The sequence below is a fragment of the Acanthaster planci genome, linkage group LG06 (genome assembly GCF_054643075.1).
Source record: "Acanthaster planci isolate LZ-2023a linkage group LG06, COTS_SCS, whole genome shotgun sequence".
NCBI classification, from domain to species: domain Eukaryota; kingdom Metazoa; phylum Echinodermata; class Asteroidea; order Valvatida; family Acanthasteridae; genus Acanthaster; species Acanthaster planci.
The window spans coordinates 1,147,170-1,170,826 of record NC_141782.1 but is presented as its reverse complement, the minus strand read 5'-3'; the positions used below and the strand labels follow the sequence as shown (position 1 = coordinate 1,170,826).

The 23,657-nt window shown below is 40.5% G+C and overlaps 1 protein-coding gene across 3 annotated transcripts in view; it reads left to right on the top strand.

Annotated features, from left to right (window-relative positions):
- The window catches only part of LOC110974788 (Y+L amino acid transporter 2-like), a 29,576-nt gene extending 5,924 nt beyond the window's left edge, over positions 1-23,652 (top strand). For 2 of the 3 annotated variants that reach the window (XM_022226667.2, XM_022226666.2), the window contains exons 2-10: positions 5,453-5,578; positions 9,780-9,876; positions 10,682-10,726; positions 12,879-13,002; positions 14,830-14,933; positions 15,587-15,683; positions 16,735-16,884; positions 17,277-17,454; positions 17,885-23,652. In XM_022226667.2, the coding sequence (XP_022082359.2) occupies positions 5,453-5,578; positions 9,780-9,876; positions 10,682-10,726; positions 12,879-13,002; positions 14,830-14,933; positions 15,587-15,683; positions 16,735-16,884; positions 17,277-17,454; positions 17,885-17,946 (983 nt within the window). In that variant the 3' untranslated portion in view covers positions 17,947-23,652. Of the gene's footprint in view, positions 1-2,420; positions 3,630-5,452; positions 5,579-9,779; positions 9,877-10,681; positions 10,727-12,878; positions 13,003-14,829; positions 14,934-15,586; positions 15,684-16,734; positions 16,885-17,276; positions 17,455-17,884 lie in introns of those variants that run through there. The other variant, XM_022226665.2, reaches the window with a different exon arrangement.
- The last annotated feature ends 5 nt before the right edge of the window (positions 23,653-23,657 follow it).

The following is a 23,657-nucleotide window of genomic DNA, read 5'->3' as shown; positions in this document are numbered from 1 at the left end:
AGCCTCTTTTATCAATTTTTTCTCCTAAATGCTGCCATTAAACAATCGCATACATGTAATAGGAAACGTCAACTTATAATTGCATGAATTGACTAGACTTTTTTGCCCTACCTTGACAGCCCTAACAGCCCTAAATCCACTGATTTCAATGTGATTTAACATACACGGCTAGGGGTCAGGGTTATATACATGAAAATGGACATATTGCTCTTGTTTTTAATTTCATGAATTGTGCAACTATCGAGACATACATGTACAATTTCCCTTCCCTAAAATGACGCTCCTATTATAGCACACGATACCAATTTGGCATTTGCGAGTGTTTTACCGCGTGTCACCTCCATGGTGTGGTAATTGTTACTGCTCTGTGGGTGTTCCGAAATGCTGTACCTACGGCCTTTTGGAATGGTGGTGTGTGATGAACTTGGCGGGAGAAAATTTTGGCGGTCTTTTATTTCCTCGAGACTTTTTTGTCTCCAGCTCGTTTCCATTGACGCAATTGTTCCTTTCCTGTCGTACGCTTTTCTGGCATTGATCCAGCTCTGGCGAATGAAAAGGAAAAGTTAAATACAAAAAGGTTTTCAGCACCTCCGCCACCTTGTTGAAAAGAAAAATCGAAAACGGAACGTCAATTCGGTCCTCTTGAGTGCACTCCAGGCTTGTGAGGAATATCGACCATGCACGGTCTTACAATGTGCGATGACCCTAACAGGCGCAAAAGCTTGGCTTCGAAATTAGGCTTGTCCGGGGTCTTTGTAAGTTAAAAGTGTATTGGCTTTTAATAGGGCAGACCTTTGAAACAAGATTGTCCACGAAACCGTATGTTACCCCGTTTTACTTTAAAGGGATTCTGGCATTCAGCAACTTGAAGATTTCCAAATAAAAGAAGCGATGAAAATGAACCTGGTTCAAGCCGTATAATGGCATTGATGTATCATTCGATTTTTTAAATGAATGAATTGGAAGAAAAAATTGTAGGTCAGGGCGTCAGCACTGGTGTTAACGTTGCCCTCGGCTTGGTCGATTTATTTGTTCACCCAACCTAAATTGAAAAGCCGCTCCACAACACTCGGTATTTCCTTGTTTGGGAAACCACTTTTCTTTGAATTGAGCGCAAGGCGCGCGCACCCTGTTTGCGGCGTTTTATGAATGAACTTAATCTACCCTACGCTGTCAATGGATTTTCCCATGGTGTGCGCCTGCGTCGAATGCTAATTTCTGCCTACGCAATCACGCAGTCACTAGAAATCATCCAGTGTAGTAGTAATGCATCGTCAACAAACGGCCCGACCCGATTGGCTTTTTCGTTAGTACGCTTTGCACTTGCCTCTGATGCCTGAACTTGTGAAGTGGCGGGAAATTTACGATTAGAATTTACCTCAATTCCTGTACCAAAGAGACAAGAATACAGACAAGCCAGAACGTCCAAATTGTACAATTTTTATGGTATTACTTTCGGATATTCACTTCCCTGACATGCTAAGCTTTGGCGTTGAAAACGGTAAACGATAATCTGTTTTTTACTAGTAAGATTTATGGGCATTCGACTTTTCCCCCGCAACTTAAAGTCATGAATTATTGGATTTTAGATTTTACCAGGGGTATGGTGGTCTTGGTGGAATAAGAATTATTCAGGCTGCATTTACCTTAAAATGCTCGGTTGTTTTGATTTGTGACTGCTGTTAACAACCATCAAAAATGATTGTGAATGTGATGAAAAGATTAAAATGGCATAAGACTTTCAGGAAGGGTTAAGAAACAGAAAAATAGTACAGGAGCAAGGAAAGTGAAAAGCATTCGAGGTTTGTTGGGATAAATATACAATTCAACGGTGTAAGTAGAAATCGAGGAAGCGTAAGTTAAAGTCAAACGCTGGCAGAAAAAAAGAAAACTTAAATCTCTTGGGGCAATTTTGAAAGGACCTCCAAGAACAGAACACAGGTCTTAGGAAGCCTTTGTGACCGTCACGACCGTGCGATAAGTATTTCCCGATTTGTTAGACAGTCAAATAGATGAAACGTTGATACGAACGAATTAAAGGATTATAGTAGGTTGAAAACATGTCGGAATATGGAGACACCGTCATGGTAAGATTTGTCTTTCTTTCCCTCATCTTCTTAAAACCATGGAGAATCATAGTTTCTTCCTTTGAAAAAGAATTGTAAGTAGGTGCCAATCGCTGTAAGTCAGTTTCAAAATACGTGCATTTCGTGTAAATTCAACTTCGGTTTCTAAATTTTAGCGCACGCGAAAAGGGAATGAAGCTACAGTAGCTTTACATGAAGGCTGCTAGTAGAAAATTGCTGGAAAGAATAATACATACGCGTTTAAGCACGTGGCATGGTCGAAGCCCCGCCCAATCGTAAATTGGAACTGCAGTAGATGGATTCCAGTGAATTTCAAGGACTATCAACCGCACATGATTAGTATTGCTGACTGAAACGGTCGTCTGCCCGGTATGCTATCTTTTTTATATGATAACAAAATGACAGCAGGCGGCTGTTTGGAGTTTGGCATAATATTTATGCTGAGATACGGCGCGTGATGACGAAATCACCAGCTTGATGACCGTACCGTACTGGTGACCAGTGGGACCGGTTGTCGAGCACGAGGTCGACCGTACGGGGCCGATATGTACATGTACACTGTACGTGGCATGCAGATGGCCTTTATGCATGTGGCGCCTATTGGTTCCCGCCAAACCCTGCTGGTATGTCAGAATCCTTAGAAGCCGCTCGAGAATCTCGATCGTTCGTATTCATCTTTGCCGTGATTTGACATCCGGCTACAACTGTCCAGCGAGACGATTCTTCTGGTAGTTGTCTTGATGGTTAGATCGTGTTTTCGGTAATTTTTTGTGGGGGAAGCGGAGAAACATCGATGCCGGTATTGTCCGAAAATCGCCATCCTGACCACAATACCATCACTAGTAGTGCATGTGCATTAGTAGGTCTGTAGTTAGTTGCATTGTGGGATCCGGTTGAAGGCTCCCATCTCGATTCACAATCGCAGAGGACCATCAGACAGAGTGAGTGAGTGAGCCAACATCATGAACATGGCAGACGTCGAGATCATAGATCCGAATAGAACAATCGACAGCAGCAGCGATCATCATGCCAGCTCCAAGATATCAGAACCTCCACCGTGTCCACCGTACATGCCCGGCGAGGAGCAAAGGGCCAAGTTGGGGGAAGGGGCCAACAATGGTTCGACGGTTCGACTTCAGCCACAGCTTGGACTCTTCAACGGGATCAACCTAATTGTGGGCTGCATCATCGGCTCGGGCATCTTCCTTTCTCCCAAGAGTGTCTTGGAGAATGCCGGCTCGGTTGGCCTGTCCATGATGGTCTGGGTCATTTCTGGTATCTTCTCTCTGATCGGGGCTCTTTGCTTCGCCGAACTAGGCACCACCATCACAGCCTCCGGCGGTGAATACTCCTACATCCTCTTCGCCTTTGGGTCCTTGCCTGCTTTCCTTGTCCTGTGGGTGACTGTTTTGATCATCAATCCAACTGGCCAGACAATTGTTGCTATGACGTTTTCTTTCTACGTCCTCCAGCCTTTCTTCCCAGATCCTGACTGTCCACCTCCCGACGTGGCTGTCCGTATTTTAACAGTTCTTTGTCTTGGTAAGTTGAGGTAGAGTGACCCCAGCTAAATTTAAAAATGAGGATTGTAACGAGCCTATAACAGTAACATTCAAGAAAGCATGTAACAAGCGAGACTGGTAATGTATTTCTTATGCCGCAAAGGTCATCTGGTCATGGTCAGATAAGTCTGTTAGTTGATGTCTGTCCATGCCTTGAGGCCTGCATATGGCTTGGCATGTCTGTTGATCCATCTGATCGTTGGCCTTTCCACAAATACATGCATGTAAAAACGACAACATTTCAATCAGCCTTCCATCTTTTGTCAAGGAATTTTAACTGTTTCGATATGATATATTCAAACACATCTCCTATGTACATGCAGTTTTTAAAACCTTGAACCAACATCTGACATGTCTGAACTTACTTTCTCTTTAAACAAGAATGAAAAAAATACAACTTACAGCAATTCCACTACAATTCCATTACGTTTACGCCACCATACAAGGAGTTCCTGGATGGCAGAATCTCCACTGTGTGCATGTTTGTATTTGAGATTCGCAGAACTTCTAATCACTGGTATGAACTCGAGTTTTGAAAAGAAAAAATCTTTTTTTTCCCTTTGACAAATTTTCCCTGACAGTAAAGAGGAGTCCAAAAGAGGAGAGTAGGTTTTAAAGATCACAGAAATCCATCTTTAGTTATACATGTACTAATTGATTGCAGTGCATTTTTGTCCAGTTTGCCTAAGGGAAAGTAAATGATGGAATGGGAAAAAATACCAAAATAGCCCGCAAAATTGTACTCAAGATATGTGGTCTGCCGTGAACCAAGGTTAAATGGTTTTTTCATAAAAACTTCAAAGCGTTCACGTGCGTGCTTTATGAGCTTACCGAGTGTGTGTTCACCTGGCCAAGGCTGTTCAATGTAAGTTGATAGTGAACAGACCTGCTTGAGGGGGAAACAGGGACTTGCTTTACCTCGGTGGGCTAAAAAAAACACCTGGCCTTGCTATGCCGCCAGCTGTCACATTGGTTTTTGTTCTGCCATGAAGAATGAATTGAAGTGAAAATGGCGGGAATTTAATACCCTGTGTGGTGGCAAATTCAAGGTTAAATTTGTTAGATGGTTGCTCAAGCATTAGAATCGAATCTCTTTTGTTGTAAGATGGGAAGTTGGTAGTTCCTTGACTTCAATACTTCATTATCTTCCTTGACTGTGTGGTTAGAAAGTATGTCCTTCAGAAATTAAAATGAAAGCAGAGGCCTTGCAAACCTGACTCCTTATTGAACTGCATTGAAGGTTGTTTTGAGGAGTTTAGTGTTCCTGAAAATAGGACAAAAGGTTGTCTAAATTGTTCAATCATTAGTGGGAAATAGTTTGCATGTAATGGCTGTAAAACAAAAGACTTTAAGTTTAAACATGGCATCCTAAAAAGCTTGACCAAACATTGGAAAGTCTATAGGAAGCGGTGGCTAAAAAACTCCAGATCATGGAAATTGCCAATGGAACATTTACATTCCATTGTTTCAGCATTGCAAGTCGGATTTCGGTTGAGGTAGAAAAGTTGCTTTCAAAAATGTCATGTTGAAGTTCCATTGTTATCAGCATTGAAAGATTATTTGACTAGATACATAATCCGCTTGCACATGGGCAGGTTGGTGTCAGCCTGCGTATCTTAGACTTATCAACATCGATATCGAGGCTCTGTGGGATATTTTTGTATTCAGGACTGCATCTGTGGGATTTCGATTTAGGTGGAAAAGTTGCCTTCAAAAATGTCACAAGCATTTGGATCACAGCCATCTTGAAATGCATTTCTGAGTTTGTCTTTTTAAATTGAAAACGTCAACCTCTCTCTGCAGCTCTCCTGACCTTTGTGAACTGTTGGAGCGTGCCTTGGGCAACCAAAGTGCAAGATGTTTTCACTGTCGCCAAGGTACTGGCTCTCATTGTCATCATACTCTCCGGCCTCGTCTACATTTGTATGGGTAAGTGCCTTCAGTTTTTCCTGTCAACCAAAGTAACGTGAAGGAAGGTTGAAGTATAATGTGTTAACCACCTAGTGACAGATCTCCAATCTGATCTCGTGGTTTTGTTGAAGCTGACGCGAGGGCCGAAATTGGACAGCTTCATGAGCAAAATAAAAAAAGCTCTGCTTCTGGACACTATTTGCAAGGAAATGGCATGACCCAAAGTTATTTGTGGAAAATTTTCTGAAACTTATTGGAAATGATCGTAAATGAAAAACAAAGTGTGTCTGGTTCACTGTAGCCTACAATTGAAATTTGAACGTGGTGTGAAAATGTTCAATGAAGTTACTTATGGATGCAACCCATAAAAAGAGAAAACTTTTGAGGGCATACTCCACTTTTGTACTTTACCCAGGCCGATTCCATCCGTGCATACACACACTATGAAATGCACAGTGACATTTGGTTGTGACAAAGCTGCCATGTCAAACAGTGATGAATATGCCCCCCTTCAAAAACTGGGAAAAATCTAAGTTTCTCAAGTGTTTTTAAAGGTGCATTAGATTAAAGCGTGTTTCCTCATCTTACAGTTTCTTGTTATGTTTTATGCGGTTAAATGATAACATAAGATATTTCCACCCAGAGATGATCACTCCGAAACCAGTCCTGAGGCCCATAGTAATTTTGAAAGATGATGCCGACACTTGGGTGCAAAATAAAGCCATTTGCAGACCCCATTTTGTCCACTTTCTAAAGAAATACAAACAGGCATTCCTGCCACCATTCATTTGAAACAAATGCCTCCTGATTGACGTCGCTTGCTGTTATTTTTGACCAGTTAACACACTAAAAGGAAAAGCCCCCCCCCAAGTGTTGCTGTTTTACCTACCAATATCTACCCCATTTTGAGATGCCATATAACGTACAGGAAGCAGAACTTGTTTTTCTTTGGGGGGGGCTTATCGAGGATCTTGGACAACCTAACCCTGTGAGGGTCCCAATCTGGGTGGCAGCACAAAGAATAGGCAGCTGGTTCTGGTGGAAAGTATAAGATTTTGTAGGATTTGGAAGGTCTCCTGGAAACTAGATAGATTTAGGATCAGAGTTGTGTGTTTGTAACACCCCCCTGAAATTTCAGTTTTCAGGTGTCGTCATCCGGAAGGACGTGTTTAAATAGCAGGTGTATTCATGAACCTTTCCCGGACCAGCTTATTGATTGGTGTCCAACAATGCTGCTGAAATGTCATCTGCTTTGGAAATTACCCGAGTATGAAGACTAGTGCCAAAGAATGCTGGAACAAGCAATGGGTCTTTTTTTGAACGTAACCCTCCCATGCTAAAGTCACACTTTGGGTCAGGTGGTAAAAAGATGCACAACTGTGTCATAATATTGTGCGCTGCCACAAAGGCTCCTGCACAGGAATATCAGATTGCATTTTTTTGCGCTGTCCAACAAAATTGTGCCTCACTGTTTCATGTGCATAATTGTGCAGTGGACCAACTAACCGTAGTGATGCGTACAGTACCAAGTCTGTGTCCTTTTGTGCTGCCAGCCAACTGTGTACCCACAGAAGTGTGCATATTTGTGTTCCATATCCCCCTTGAGCAGAAGCACACCCCTCCCTTCTCATGGGTTGAAAAAGAGCCATGTCAGTCGGGAGTGTCCGTTTTTGTTGGCAACCATGCGACCGCAACGCACACATTTCATAGTAATTTTTGTGGACCAGTGAAGTGCACTTTCTAGAGGGTTAACAATGTGGACATCAAGACCATGTTGAATATTGCCAGGCTCTAGCAAAACTGTAAAGTGAGATGCCTGAGTTTTTTTGAAAAACAAAATCCCTTGAGCTTTTTATTAAAAAAACCTGACGGACTAATTGTGTCCTCGATGTCAATCTCAATTTCAATAATGGCCCGCATGCTGAATTTAGACGTGTTACAACGCCCACGATATTACGACGATGCGGTAACTATGACTATGTCGCTCCAGTGGAGCGTGAATATCAAAAGCTCAAGTTGATTGCATCATCCGTCTCCTTCGCTACATCCTTCCTTGTTCCATCACTTCAGCATCGGGCAGATGAATCCAAATGCTTGACTTGAATTCGAGCATCTCATGTTTATGAATGACCTGCGTCAGCTGAAATGGACAGGTGTTTTGATGTGTCCTTTTTTCAATGTTGTCACACAGGTTTGTCATGAATGGTTTGATTCCTGAAGTGAAACTGAAACGAAAATATGCTCTTTATGGGGTCTCAAGCGAGGATTTTTTTGTGCTGAAGGAAACAGAAGTTTCATTAAATATTTGTGTCTTGAACTTAAATAGTTTTTTTCAAATGGGTTTTATACTCAGCAATATTCATGACTAATTCATGAGGTTATCTCATGGATCAGAATTCCAACTGTTTAAAGAGTTTCAGAGAACAGTGACCATAAGATGAGACTTGGGGACAAGTGTTGAATGGATCAGATGGAGCTGAATTAACATGTAATTTCAGTCAACCGTAAATCCTGCAGCACTTGTGGCCAACCAATTTATTTGCAATTCACATGAAATGCAGACTCCCAATTTTGGCATGTTGATTGCTTGCTAAATCCCCAAGATTAAGCCCAGTGTAAAGTACATTAACCTGGCTTGCCCTGTTCAGAATTCACCAAAATACGCAGTAACGCAGCTGGTTATAATCCTGAGCTTTTGGGAGGATATTTAGCACTGCCTAAAAAAGTGCATTGGGTACCTGCAAAAAATATGTATTGGGCCAACAGCATGGCTATTATTTAATAATGTTGATAGACTTCAACATGTTTTGGTTTACAATTCATTATTCCTGTGTTGTCTCACTAAAATACGTGAGATAAATACATGTGCTGGCTGCCTACTCTTTCAGTGGGAATTCAAAATGTAGCTACTCTCAAATGTGTTTCACCGACCCCCACAAGTTCTAGATAAGCGCTTTTGAATGTCCACAGATGTTGTGTGACAAATATTTGTATCATTTTATCTTGAAAGTATCGATGTAACTTGTGTGGTGTACATTTCAAGGTAACCCATGGAGGCGCAGTCTTTCTGATATACATATTTGACGTCATTACTCTTTGTGCGTAGTAATCTGCTCATTATCCATCAGCCCACAGATAGACACACTGGTTGCACGCGCTGTTGACAGTCCGGCGCGTCCACGGATCCGCCCTCTGGGTGGACGTTGTTTGTATGCCTGTGGTTTAGACAAACGTCTGTACATGTAGGCTCCCCATCTGAAAGTGTTTACCTTGGACAAATACACAGCCTGTTTGCAGTGTGTTGCATCTTGCTTGCATCCAATGCAAACAGGAATACTTTTTCTCTCACTGTAGAGTTACACATTTTATTGAATGAAACAGAGACTTGTGTGAAATCACGCAAGTTCGTGGGTTTACATTGTACATCAAGTCAAATTTCTTCGTGTTTGTACCAGTGTTATTTTCTTATGCCAATCAACCAGTTGTGGACAAGAAAGATGGCTTTAAAAGTTCAAATTATGTACTGCTAGATTGGTTTGGAATGTGGAAAAAAGTGGAATATTGAAAGATTCCATATTAACCCTAGGGCCGGGGCCCTTGTGACTGGGATACACCCTCAATCCTTCAAAACGGCCTCCATGGAAAATTGGCTATAGCCTCAGTCCTCTAAAAGTCTCTGATATTTCCTGAATATGTTCTGTGGACAGTGGACTCTTGACCACCACCTCAATCCTTCCAAATCCTCCAGCAATTCCTTTCATCATGTTGAAGCAGCGTAAATGGTATCCATATGGAGCAGTATCGATGAATTCATAGACCTGGGGATGAATGTTTGCATGGTTGAAAATTAACAACACAAGGTCTAACCCTCGACCTTGAGACAATGCATCCTTCGCAATCAATTTTTCTCATACAGCCTCAATCCTCCATAACCGCCCAGAGGAATTTGGATTGAGGATAGCTAGGGTCAACTTATGATTAAAATCTCTTGAACCTACCTCCTTTCTTTTGAAGGGATTTTGCTCACAGCGAGTCAATCAGTAAAACACGGCACTTGCTGCTCCGTGAAAGTTTCAGTAGAGAGACTGTGCCATCGGTTTCCTTCACTGGTGAGGATTTTGGAGGTTAAATTAAAGCTTGCCAAATGCTTTTGGAGCAACGATTAACTTGAAATCGTTCTTTCTGATTCACTTTTATTGTATATATATATTTTTTTCAGGACACACTGAGAACTTTCAGGAACCGTTTAAGAACAGCAAGGGAGGGACTGATATTGCTCTCGCCTTTTATGGGGGTCTGTTTGCATACGCAGCATGGTAAGTAGGAATGATAAACTCGGCATCTAGTCCACGTACTTTCATGGAAAGTTAAAAGGGGAAGAGGTCACATAACCATTGCCACTGCTTACATGTTTAAAAAATTGTACAACTATCAATTAAGATAGCAAAGTATTTCAATTGACGCTATCAACTGATTATTTGTCACGTTTTGATAATTTCTGCCGTATTATTTATGAAATTTTTAGCCTAATCACCAGTTTGCACTAACCGAAATAGTACATGATAATCAAGTAAGGAGCCAGAGATGCATGTATTTTTTAAAAAGTGTACTGATAAAAATATTTGTAAATGCACAAATTACCTTTTTGCGTGAAGTGGATCTGTAACTGAAATTGTCACAGTAACTTTCTGAAATGCTAAATGATTGCTTAGCTTCTGTGACAAATAAAAACTATAATGATATTTGTAATGCAAAATGTAATTGAATTCATTTTTAATGGCCGCCTTTTTTTATGGTGGACTTCCCGGTATGTGTACATTTAGGTTTTCCTATTATCAGTAGGTAATCGGACTGCAACTTGAGCAAGAATTTTTCCACTCTGGATGTGAATGCTCTTGTCAGAATTGGAAATTGTTCGCAGTTTTTTATCATTTATCGTCCTTTTGTTCTGGTTGAATTCAACCTTATTTACTGGCCTCAGTTGTTTGCTTTGAGAGAAATATGCTAGTCTCACATACCCTCAAATTTTCCCGTACTAGTAGCACGCACTTGTGACGAACCCAAACTATTCCTATTACAATTTTCAGCATCGATAATGAGCCTGTTATGAATTTGTTCCAGGAATTATCTGAACTATCTGACGGAGGAGATTAAGAATCCACACAGGTAGGTTTGTGTGGTCGGATATGCCGCTCCCCACCACAAATAATCAATCATTTATCAACGCTTAACCAGCCCATCAGTTGAGTACAGATTGTCAGAATTATTAATAACGCCTTGCTGTGAAGTGTAGCTGCATTGCAGACTGCCTGATGTTACACTCCCAGACCCAGCAAAGCTGTAACAGGCTTCCTGAGTAGGAGCTGCATGATTCAAGGCTAACTTCTGACCAAATGTTGTCATCAAAATCTCATTGTAGGAATTTGGACTTCAAATGCATGTAACACAATCCACCTGAAGTGAGTTGATAATATCCTTTGCTGGCACGGGAACCATTTCCTGGTTGTCAGGGGTGTGTGTGGTTTTTTTTTACAAAGGTTGAGTATCAGTGAGCCCTACAGGTGACCTTTTGACCTTGTAATATTTCTAATTAGATTTGACAGGCAGTAAGACATATTATTTGACACAGGAGCCCTGAGGTAAAAAATCGGACAATGTTGCCAGCATTCTTTCCTGTCTCTGTAACTATTGACTTGGGACTTCAACAAGTACCAAAATTCATTATCCCGTCTTAAATCTGACAAAATGAAACCAAATTTATTTTGACAGTAAAAGAAAAAAGTGAAATGCTCCCTGCTACATGTATACACTCACTGTCGAATTGGCCGTGCTGACACTGCCCAAGTAGCTTCATGAATTGCTTCAAAATTTGAGTCATACACACGTCTGTCAAAGCACTTCTGTCCTATAAAAGCGCATTAAAATTTTTCCAATTCCTGTCAGAAATCTGAGCATTGGGGAAATAAACACAAACACTATCCCTATTTTATGGATCCTTTTCGTGGCACCAGCTTTTTTAGAAAATTTCAAGGCCTTAGGGTAAAATTGTCGTGACTTTCATGACTCCGTCCATCTATCCCGACACAGACCCGTGATCCCTTTCAACCACCTCTCTGGAGTTGTTGATAAAGCTGCTGTCACCAAAAGCCCAGTTGTTTGACTGGGATCCAAGACAGGTTGACGTTTGTCCTTTTCTGTTCCCCTTTTCTTTGATGTCTGGTTTTCCTGTTTCTGTTGACCTCAGCAGTTTCTGGTGTTCCTTCAGATCTTTTTTTTGTCTAAAAGTTCTTTCACATGCAGCCGGCTTACATTTGATAAAATGCTATCAGATCTCACCAAATGAGACAGAATGAAAGCCAGTCTTCTTTGTACATTTGTTCTTGTTTGCATTGCAGAGAACAAAGTGAGCTATTGGTTTTGATGTATTGGCTAGTTTGGTGTCCTGATGCTGCTGGACAGTGTATTGGCGGAAAATGCCAAGGGTTCCATTTCCTATTGATTTACATTGTGTAGGGTTCATGTGAAGGACTTCAATTCCGACAGTGACTCAGGCAATATACAAACCTCATTTTGTTAAGCTGGGTCACACGTTCTCATTCTCCTGTCACTAAATGAGTGAATTCCTGTCTCCACGTTCAGGAAATTAAGGACGTAAAAAAAGTGAGTTGCTCTCAAATCTTTCACCTTGAAGAAATGGGTCATTTTAGTGTTCAGAGTTATTGCCTTCAGCCAGTCAAACGTGGATGCATACTCCCCTGAGGCACCTGTTGTGAGTTTGCTGTGAGGGCTCGTGTTCCAGCCATGTGTTGTGAATCGAAAATTGAATGTGATCGAAAAGACTCAGAAGGTTATCTCTAGCAGTCCTATATCCTTCATTTCAAAAGAAGTCTCCAGGGGCCATGGGGGGAGGGGGTGTAATCATCGAAAATTGTCCGGTTGTGTTGTCAATCAAATTCAGCTGGTGAGGTAATACGGCAAATAAAAATTTGTGTCAAAGAATAATTCCAAAAGAACCCCCCCCCGAGAAGACCCTTTAGAAAAAGCATTCACAGAGTTTTCAGAAATTTTCTGGAGTGTTTTCAATTGGAGAATTCATCTTAAATATAATTGTAAAATATTTGTTCATGTCTGCCTCAACCTTTTCTCGAGGATGGAGGAGCATGACACTTCTTTCAGCAACAAAATCCTCTCTGTTATACAGTTGTTCAGCGCTTATTCACTCTTAAACGCTTTGCTCATTTCTAAAGAAAGTAGACTTCTTATTGTCGAATTCTTGTACTAACAGAGATTCTTTGTTTTTTGTGCCTAATTTCTCCAGGAATCTTCCGTGGGCCATCGGCATCTCTCTGCCAACGGTTACAGTCATCTATGTGCTGGCCAACATTGCCTACTTTGCTGTCCTAACCCCAGATGAGCTGGAACAATCCAATGCAGTCGCTGTGGTAAGCTGGCTGATCACTTTCACATGACCCTTGACACGACTTTACCCTTGACATGCAGGTTAACCCTTGACATAGGGATATATTGCCAACATTGGGAGCTACTATTTTTAACCTTAGACTTTCCCAAAAATGTCTTTGAAGATTTTTTTTACCTACGTCAGTTGACAATTGTCAATTTTTTTTTCTGTCGAACAATTTGAATTCTGCAATGATTACAGGCCAAGAATCTGATCAGATTGAAATGTGACATCAGTACTTGTGATTTTTGCTAGATTTATAGACTAATTTTAGCTTTGCATGCCAGTGACCTTGTGGGGTAGGGTCACAGATGCACGGATAAAGAAAGTTCACTTACCCCCCAGTATCGTCTCAGCCTGACTGTCCAGCCCAGGCGTCTGGCCGTATGGCGATTCATATATATTTACTCAACAAATTATCATTCACAAAGTGGACAGAAACAAACATAAAACAAATGGCGACTCTGATGTGTTAATGAAAAACAAGCTGGCAAAAAATCCATGCAGAAGAACAAGACATGAAAAGGAAATTTATCGACAAGGTTCGCACATGTGCTTGGTAACTATAGGTGAGGTGTAGACAGTGTGCAAGACGGAAGACAATTCCAAAACGTACTTGTACACTATATACATGTATATAAGTTCGGCTGCCGTTGGTGGTCATATCATTTTCAGCGGTGACCTGTGGCAAGGAATGTCAAGGTATGGCGTGCCTATATCGGCAATACGTACTTTTAAACAGAGTTTTTGTGCCGCTGCAACTTATTGAGGTTTGGGGGAATTAAGTACAGGTTTTTCCTTGTGTTGGCAAAGTTTTCCTTGTCAAGCCCGATTGACAGATTTTAAGATGCTTGAGGAGACAATTGATTTATTTATTTTATTTGTTTATTTTGTTTATCCAGGGTATGACCAAACAGTTTAAGTTTAAGTATTATCCTGCAACAATGACACTCATGCCTACTTGGGAAGAGCGAAAATCCTACAAAACCAAGCTTTTTTGTGGGGGAAAAAACCAGGAGAATTCCCTTGTAGGTCCTAGATGAAAACTTAATTTAAAGTGACCAATATTCTGGAGATTCACCTTTCCTCCCTTAAATTGAGGCATTGCACTTTGTAAGGAGCACAAGGTTGGATCTCCCTAAACAAGGCTGATCAAAATTATTTGCCTTTTCCCCTTGGACAGTGCACGGACCCTGCGCTCTCTGTAGTGTGTGTGTGTGGGGGGACTGAGGTTGGTATTAACCTGTGACCTTTGTTCCTGTTTGGAGATGAGGTCAACAGGTACCCTTGAGCAGTAGGAGTTAACTCATGCACCAGCTGTTTGTTCATGTCATGCATACCCCCATGTGGACTGTTCCATTTCCTTGGATGGGGTGCCCTGCAAAATTCCTTGCCAGAATGATTTGAAGGTTTTACAACCAAATGCATGGTAGCGGTAGGAAAAAAAGAAAAAAAAGTGGAAAGTATATTTATCACTAACTGTCTGTATGGCCTAACATTTTCAGTTGTGATTGGAAATATAGGTTACATATTTCATATTATTGAGTTAAGTGAATGTTTTGCAAACCTGATACAGAGTGTACCTGAAAAGATAGTAATGAATTTTGATTTATTTTGGAAAAATTTGTAAATGAACAGATGAACTCTTTGTCCCTTGAAATCTTTGACTGTGTCAACACGATATCTCTAGTCCTTGCACGCATATAAGTTTTGCAAATTTTCCGAAGAGTCTCTCTGTTCTGGGAAGGAAAAGGTTAAATATAGAATAAGTGGTAATAAAATTTTAAAAAAATTCTCTTTTGATTTTCAGACCTTTGGTGAGAAACTGTTTGGCCCCATGGCTTGGATAATGCCAGTGTCGGTTGCCATGTCAACCTTCGGCAGTGTGAACGGAGGATGCTTGTCACTGTCCCGGTAAGAATTACAGAGGAAGCCACACCAATAAGAAAGCCTATAACTGTGAATTTTTTTGAAAGAGTTCCTCGTTGGAATTTTGTAGGTCTACATCAAAGTTTGCTTATAACTGTAACTTGCTTATCAAAGAATGCATCACCTACTGGAGTTGAGACTTGCCCAGTAAATGAGGGTACACTGGCCCTAATGAGACTTCTCGAACATATCAAAGATTTACCACGAGTGAATGTCGGTAACATTGCGCACTATCATTCTGCTCTGAGTGACCTTGACCTGTCAGTTTTGTGAAGATAATTATTTTGAGTTCACTGTGGACGAAAAATGATCTCAGCTGATTTGAGTCCAAAATGTAAGGATTTCCTGTTCTGAATGGCTGATTCTTGGATGGTTGTTGGTAAAGTAATGCACTGCTCAATTTTGTGAACTCCTATCTGCCTTGAGCAGAATCACCCTTGCATCGGTTGAAAAGAGCCATACTGGTCAGGAGTGTCTGTTTTGTTGCTAGCGATGCGGAGGCAATGCACGTATCCAATACCAGTGTGGTGAAGTTCCACCAAAGGATCCCCCAGTTGCTAGGACAATCGGGTCCTGTCCTGGTCCAGCTCGGGCCTATATCTGGTTTGAAAATGTTTTTTTTGAATGTCATTTCACAGGTTGTTCTTTGTTGGTGCCCGTGAAGGTCAGTTGCCCGGCGTCATGTCCATGATTCAAGTGAAGCGCAAGACACCTCTTCCCTCCCTTCTTTTCACGGTAAAATTATTGTTGCAAGTAGTCATTTCTGAAAACCTCAAAGTGAAACCACAGTGAAGATATCCGCACACTTCATGGATATGTTGTAAGCATTAACCACTTTGCGCCGGTGGCATTTATGAATGTTGATGATGCTCCGACGGGATAATTGTCATTTTTTTTCTGTTTTCAAAATTCTTTAAAAATTCATGTCTTCATTTACTGGACACTTACACCCACACAAAGGACTGTCTGGTTTCTACTCTAATCTGACAGACAACATCTATCGACGCTGAAGTATATCAGCCAGGCCTGCCGCCTGCAGTCTTACGTAATTTTCTTTTGTTCACGAAACTGGCACAGTGTGCTGCTGACATCTTTTCAATAGGGGCCAGATTAGCGTGCAGCGGTGCTGTGTGGCTCATCACTGCGATGGTGGAGTGCTTTTCAGTGGTATACTGTTTCAAAAGAAGGCTGGATTATCTCCACTATTGAGAATGAAAAAGTGTTGATAAATCCCAACAGCCTGGTCTTTTGTTAAGAGTACGGTCTTTTGTTACAAAGCCCAGTTCCCTTTGTCCAATTTCAGAGACCCTGGCCACGCGTATAAAGATACGTGTCCGAAACCAGAATCCCCGGCGGCAAGTGGTTAACCCTAGTAATAGCAATCATTTATTCATTTATAAAGTGCCAATTTCATAAAAAATATGTTCAAATGGGCTGTACATTAAACATCCAGTAAAAATCGATTGACAAAACACATCTACATGTATAAGCACGGCTAGGATGGGATTGAGGAAAGGGAAAAGTTTGCCAACCCGTGACACCTCAGTAGAGATCTCCGCAGATGTATGTACGTTCACTGAAATAAGCAGTGGCATGTAATGTGTACTTTCAAGGTTGAGAGGAATTTTGCTGGAACAAGCAGGTTGGATGTTTTCCCTTTGAACCGTCAAGAAGCACAAGAATTTCCAAAATTTGCACTTTTTTAGTATCGCTGGCGACGAAAGTCTTTATTTTTCTGGCTGATGATAAGAATCCTTGAGTGATCTGGTCTCGTCCTTCCCCACAGTGCGCATTGTCCATCCTCTACGTCTTCGTGGAGACGATCGAGACACTCCTCAATTACTTCAGCTTCATGACGTGGCTGGCCATTGGTGTAGCAGTGGCCGGCCAGATCTACCTACGATGGGCCAAGCCAGACCTTCCACGACCAATCAAGGTTTGTTGCTCACACAACCAGACAACTTTTGTTTTGGAATTCTGATAATTTTTCAAATCAGCAATTCCAACTGTATCAAAGGAGTGCTTACCTTGATACAAAGATCTGTTTTCTTTGAGCAGAAAGTGATCTGGAATTGTCTTCCATTTTATAAGTGTTTCAGGCCTGAGAACTTTGAGACTAAGTCTTAAAATCAAGACTCCCTAACCCTTTTGATCTGAAATTGAAAACCTAGAATACCTTTTTCTCAGAATATGCAGTATTCACCGAGCTCAGGGTTTGTCCTTAAGCACCCTTAGATTTTGAGTAATTTTGTTGCTTCAAAGGAACATAATGCATGAATGACAAATGATGGATTGTACCTTGGATGGATTTCATCTTTTCCTCTGCAGTTCAACATCATCCTCCCCATAACCTTCGTCCTGGCCTGCCTCTTCCTGGTCGTCATGGGAACCATTGCCGCTCCCATGGATACCCTCATTGGCATTCTGATCACCCTGACCGGATTCCCCGTGTACTTCATTGGTGTCTGGTGGAAGAACAAGCCCAAACGCCTTGTGCAGTTTAGCCGTAAGTTTGCATTTGTTTGAGACAGAGACAGATTTCAAAATATGCAGGCACCGGGATTTAACACCGATCAGATGATGTCTTTGTTTTCCGTTCTCATACATGCCACTACAGATTAACCCTCCTTTTGCTTTAAGAGGTACAGTCAAAAACTTCTTCCTCTTTATTTGCCACAGTACATGGACACATCAGGGTAATATGACTTATTTTGACGGAGAAGACAAATTTGTCAAGAATGCATCTTTGCGTAGGAGGATTAAAGAGCACTGAACAAAATCTTTTATTCCGAACAATTCAAGAGATCCTTATATCAGAGACATTTTACATTTCTCTCAGCCCCGATCAGTTTGATTAAAAAGTTTTTTCAAGATGTACTTGCGTCGGGGGGAGATGTTAAACTTAAAAAGTTTTTGTCGATACTTTTTTCTTGCAGAGCAAGTGACCATTTTCCTCCAGAAGATGTTCATCATCGTCGGCCAGGAAAAAGAAGACTGAGGCACAGGGGTGGGACGGGAGGACTTGCATGGATTGAATTCAACTCTTGGGGGCGCTTGTACCTTGTCAGCACGATCATGTTCAGCTGTGGATGGAGCACGCCTGTTTCCGTACATATGCAGAGCTCACATGGGATGCTGGTCCGCACTTAACGCACAAGTAAACAGCAAACAGAAATCTACCTCCTTACCTTAAAGATGTTCAAATACGGGCGATTCACTGTACAGTGCACCATTAGAAGGTTGCCACAGGGAGGCCATTTTTTAACTGTGCCTTTTCACAGCGCATTCATCTGCTGCATGTGGGGAGCTTGAATCGTTCTAATGTTTGTCGGGGAAGAAGGTACTTCAGTGTATCTTAAATAGCAGTAATGAATGGAATGTTCAAATAAATCAAAAATCCCCCAAGTTGTCTGCTGACACATGCTCAAATGCAATTTGTTGCTAGGGGGCCATGCTTTGGTTGAAACCTGAAAAGTGGCCTCTCCGTGACAACCTGTTGGTGACGCACTGTATCGTGAATCTCCCCTTTGTGGGGAAAAAAAAAAGGATTGCACATTTGATCATAAATTGATAAGGTGTCTTTATGATGGCATCGTGATCAGAAACTCAGGAAAATTAAATCTGTTACTTTGGAGCACGGCTTACATCTTGTATCGCGGAGGTCGTTTTGCGGTATGAAAAAACCAAGTTTTGCAAGTGACAGATCAAACTTGTTGGAATATCCATTAAAAACACAGAACAGACCAAGTGAGCGTAGTCATGGGGAAAACAAGGAATCCAGTTAAGATTTTCAAAGTGCTTTAAATGACGGGTCATGCTTTGACAAAACGGATTTTTAATGGAAAACCAGGACTTTCAGCAGAAAAATTACGTGCCACATTTTGGGTTATATGCTAACACAAACAAGGCAACGTGACAATGCGTTGGATATGTACATGCTTGTGTGAATGTGTGTAATCTTTGTGTAAATACTTCCAAGTTGAACAAATATGAGGGGAGAAAGATACTGGGAGGGGTTCTCCTCATCTCGGCTGTTCTGTTGACGAGAAGTTGCAACTGAAATTGTGGGGGAAAACGTCACAATCTTAACTGAAGAAAAAAATGATGTACTTCTGAAGGTCAACATGGATGTCATTCATTCAGTAACCATTGATTGATTTAACTGGGAACCTATATACATACATGAATACCAGGCAGGAATCAGACCAGTTGTTGAGTTGATGGTCATCAGTCGAACATTGCCAAAAGCCTGTTCAGAGATGGATTTTATCCTTGTAACAATGTCTGTTTCCCCATCTGTCCGGGCACTCCACTTGGGACAAAGTTTATCCCGTTGTGGAAATGGGCCATATTCCCAAATGGAGCTCACAGCAGCAGAAGATTGTGGCCGTGACTAATTACTAGGCTGTGGCTGGCAAGCTGGTGGACTTCCATGGGAATGTGTGTCATTTCTCAGCCCAAGCCAAGTCGTTTAGACAAAGCCTGTCATGGGCCCAGCTGCCTTCTAAGAAACTGTCCAAGTAACAAGTTGTAAAAATAAATTAATCTCAGGGCTATTTTCTGGATAGTTCTGATTGTCATGTACGCATAAGAGCAAACGTCATTCTTCGTTTTGCTTCACAGCCTCTTTGGCGTAAAAACCTCAGGCTGGACTTTTTAATTTGTTCCCTGTTGAAGGTCCTGTGATTATATCGAAAATGTGCTGCTTCATGTCATTCAATAAGATTCCTATTTTGAAGCAGTACTGGTTAGGATGACATAAACATATGCAATGAACAGTTAATTCAAACAAAAATACAAATATTGAAATTCTTGGGACAGTCTTAATTTTTTTATTGGTTACTAATTTCTGGGAATAATATGCAGTAGATGAAAATGCAGTCTTCAGGGATGACAGTGAGGCCTTCTTTCTGGACCAGAAAATGTTCAATTTTTCAGCATTTATGGTCACACTTCCAAGTCAGTTTTGCCCAATAGCTATGCCAGATTCACAGTAATGAAATCAGTGCATGCGGTGACCAACAGCACAAGTCATATAGCACAAAGTAGCAGGCTTTTGGAGCACAAGTTGTGACCAAGCGGAAACCATAATTTTAAGAGAATTTATCGCCGTTTGTGCTTTTTGCCTAGTTTTGCTTGGCTTGTCATGTAAGCCTTAAGCTGTAGCTAATTAAAAAAAACATGCTTTGACTATTACAATATATGACCTGCTCTGTAAAACTGACTCACAAGTCTCCGGAGCTACTTTTGAGATTTACATTATTTTTGAGGAATCTGAGCTCTTTTTTTTGATGTGTCACTCAGTTTGGTACAATGAAAATGGACGTCGTGGAGATGTGAAAATGTTGAGAATTTCTATTGCTGGCAAGATTTTTTCAAAGGCCTGTAACTCAAAAGCGGCTCAGGTGACCCATGTGATGCATTTTCACAGAAACTATGAAGTATTTAGCAATATGCCAGAGAAATATTTTTTTCTGCACTGTTTGCGAGGAAAGCGGTCAGATATGGAAAATGTTTGAACTGGAAAATGATGTAAAGGGAAAAGAAATACTCTCCTGTTCATTCATTAAAAACGCAGAAAATTAGAAGCTATTTAAGAAGGTTGAATTTTGTAGCTTCTGGGTTGCTTTAGTTCGGACAGAAATGGCAAAAAGAAACTCGGGGTTTTTGGGTGCCACGTGAATAGGTCCATTTCAGGCTACTCTGTCAAAGTAGGTTTTTTCCAAGGCACTAGAAAAAAATGCACTAGTTCACTCATTTCTGCATTCAATCTCAGTAAAATGTGGAGAAAATGAATTATGGATTCGGCGTTGTGTTGTAAACCAATGAATTTGGCGAACTGTGCACTCTGTTGCATAATTTGAATCTATTAAATTTTTCTTGTTTTTGCTTGTGCGTTTATCTTTATTGTGTTTCTGCTTTTTAATTTTCAGGGAGAGAACTGTGACCAGTGCTAAATGTTGGCCACCAACAGTGTTAGTTACTGTTGTGGTTAAAATATAGCTAATATTTAATGTTTTAAAATAGTGTTGCAGCTAAAAATTGTCAACATTCGGTTTAGGGGACAGGTTTATATTATGCTTTCTGAAATATCACAGTTTATTCTTTGGGTTTGCTCTTTTTATTTCTTGTTGAATAATGATTTTTCATGTAAATAATTAAGAATTAACGATTGAAAAAAAGCATTTTGACCTGTGGGATATTGTTCAAAGGTGCACTCTTGTAATGTGGAAAGAAAACCCTGTGTTCTGAAAAAATTACTATGTGACTGAATAGTGTCACGTAAGTTAGACATACTGTCAGAACTAATTGTTAAGATTATTAGGGCCCGGGGGGAGTGAATTGGTGAGACAATTGACATAGTGTTCAGTATTCCGAATGAGCTATTAAGATTTTAGCATCACAGGAGTACACCTTTAAGAAGGCTTTTTGGGTAATACTTGCTCATTTGTTGAGCTATGGGGTCATTTGGTATCTCTTGCTTTGTAAGATATTTAAGTTGTGGAACAATTATGCAGTGACATTTTATTTTCTGTATAGTTTCCAGAGCTGTCAGTGTATAATGCCAATTGAAATGTCCAGGTTTTTTTAGTCAGGACATAGGGTTCGGTTAGTGTATCTACAGAACAGGGATTACATTAAATGATTTGTCATTAATTTACGTACTCGTTACTTTCTGGATTTCCTCTTCAAATGTTGAAAATAGCATTGTAATGATGTAGGATATACACTGACTGTGGGCTGTTTACAGTACGGTCATACTTGCCTTTTTATATGCAGCTTAATAACTGTGCCGTTCTCAGACGGAGAAACTACCTCCATGTCATTGTTACAGTTTTACTCTGTCATGTCTTTGAGGGATTTTATTCAAATGTGGATTTTTTTCCAGATAGCAATATGTATGTTCATTATCAAAACAACCTAGTCTACTTGACACATTCACATCCAGGTTTGGTTCATTTTTGAAATGTGACAGTTGTAAGGCACAGATTTTGTGAAACATTTCTGTTCCTGTATTGTATACCTCTGCCGACATCAAGCCTATTAATGATGAAGTTTTTGTACAAATTGCTCCAAATAACAGTCCCTAATAATGTGAACTTAACCAACTTGCAGTCAGGAAATTCGTAGGTCAAGTTTGGGTCATTGTCTTAAAAAGGTATTGCTAGTTGCTAGGCTGGGATGGTATTTGTTACTTGCCATAAACTGCTTTGATCTGCCATCTTTGATCTCGGTCTGTGTTGCCATGTAACCATTCACTGTGGTGTGGTACATGTATTGGCGGAAACTGATGCTACAAAGATGGCAGACTGCAAAGCATTGTGGGAGAATGCCTAGTATCCAAAGCCATCCCAGTGCTATACTGTAGAGATATGTCAAAGGTGATGTTACTGGCTAATGAGTGTATATCACGGATATTTCTCTCAGGGATCAGTTCAGAAACCTTTACCACTTTCATTCTCCTTGAAGAAGTATGGAAACAAGACTGATGGTGCGTAACTTTCAGTCCAGTGCATGCCTATTTTAGTGTTTACTTGCCCTGTAAAAATAGCTAACCTTTATAATAGGAAAATATTGAATTTTTAAAATAGCTAACCTTTATAACAGGAAAATATTGAATTTTTAAAACCTGTGGAATTTGAGAGCATTTTAATATGTAATGTGTATATTGTCTAAATTTTCTGTTTTACGTAGTAAAAATTATCCTGCTGCCTTGGAATTCCTAAATCCAGAAGGTTTAGTTCCTCAAGTCTTCACTTAGCACTTCCTCAGGCGAAGGACTTAATGACAAGTCTACTTTAAGACTGAGAATATGCTGCCATAGTTTCTGCAAATAATTCATGTACATAACAAGTCATGTTAAAATGATGTGGTAAGACACACAGATAGGGCATGACAATCCAGACACCATTGGGTGGAAATTTGTGCAGGTTGTAACACGCAGTGTTTGGTAGTCCTCAGTAATTTGCATATCTACTGTGCATGGGCATTAGGAATGAATTTCATTAACATAATTATTGAGTGTAATTCAGACTATGCAGCATGCATGAACGTAATCCAGTAAGATAGTGCCTTTCTCTCTGATCAGGTTGTAAAATCAAACTCTGTTTTTCAGGCCATTTCTCTGAAGTTTCCAATCATTCCGATTTTCGCTTAACGGAATTCAATTTTTCTACTTGTACGGAATTAAGATCCTCCAAATATTGGCATGGTTGTGAATGTAATATTCGTGGGCACACAGGTAGTCATTAAATTTGGTGTTATTTTTGTTTTTTTACTTCTTTGTGTATGAAGCATGGCTTTTGTTGAACAAAATATGGGAAATTAGGAAAAAAAATGAACAGACGTTACCTCAAAAGTTCCCAACAAGATGTTTTGCAGTTCAGCAAAAGTGGTCAAATTTTGGCAACCCTTGTGAAATTGGATCGCTGCATCAGGAAAGCTCCGGGTATCTCGTGCCAAGGTGATCATGTTTCGTGTAATATTTTATTAATGAAGAGATGGGATGATTCCCGGAAGATCGCATTTCACAAAGTTTCAGGGTAGACTTTATTTTAAAGAATATGTGCATAGTTTTAAGTACAGACATGTTTCTCTCAAGTTAACTCGAGTTCTCCGAGTGAAATGTATTTCTTGTCTTGAATGAACATGTTAATGCAAACTTTTTGAAATAAATCAGTTACCTCTCGATTTCCAAACTTAAGTGAC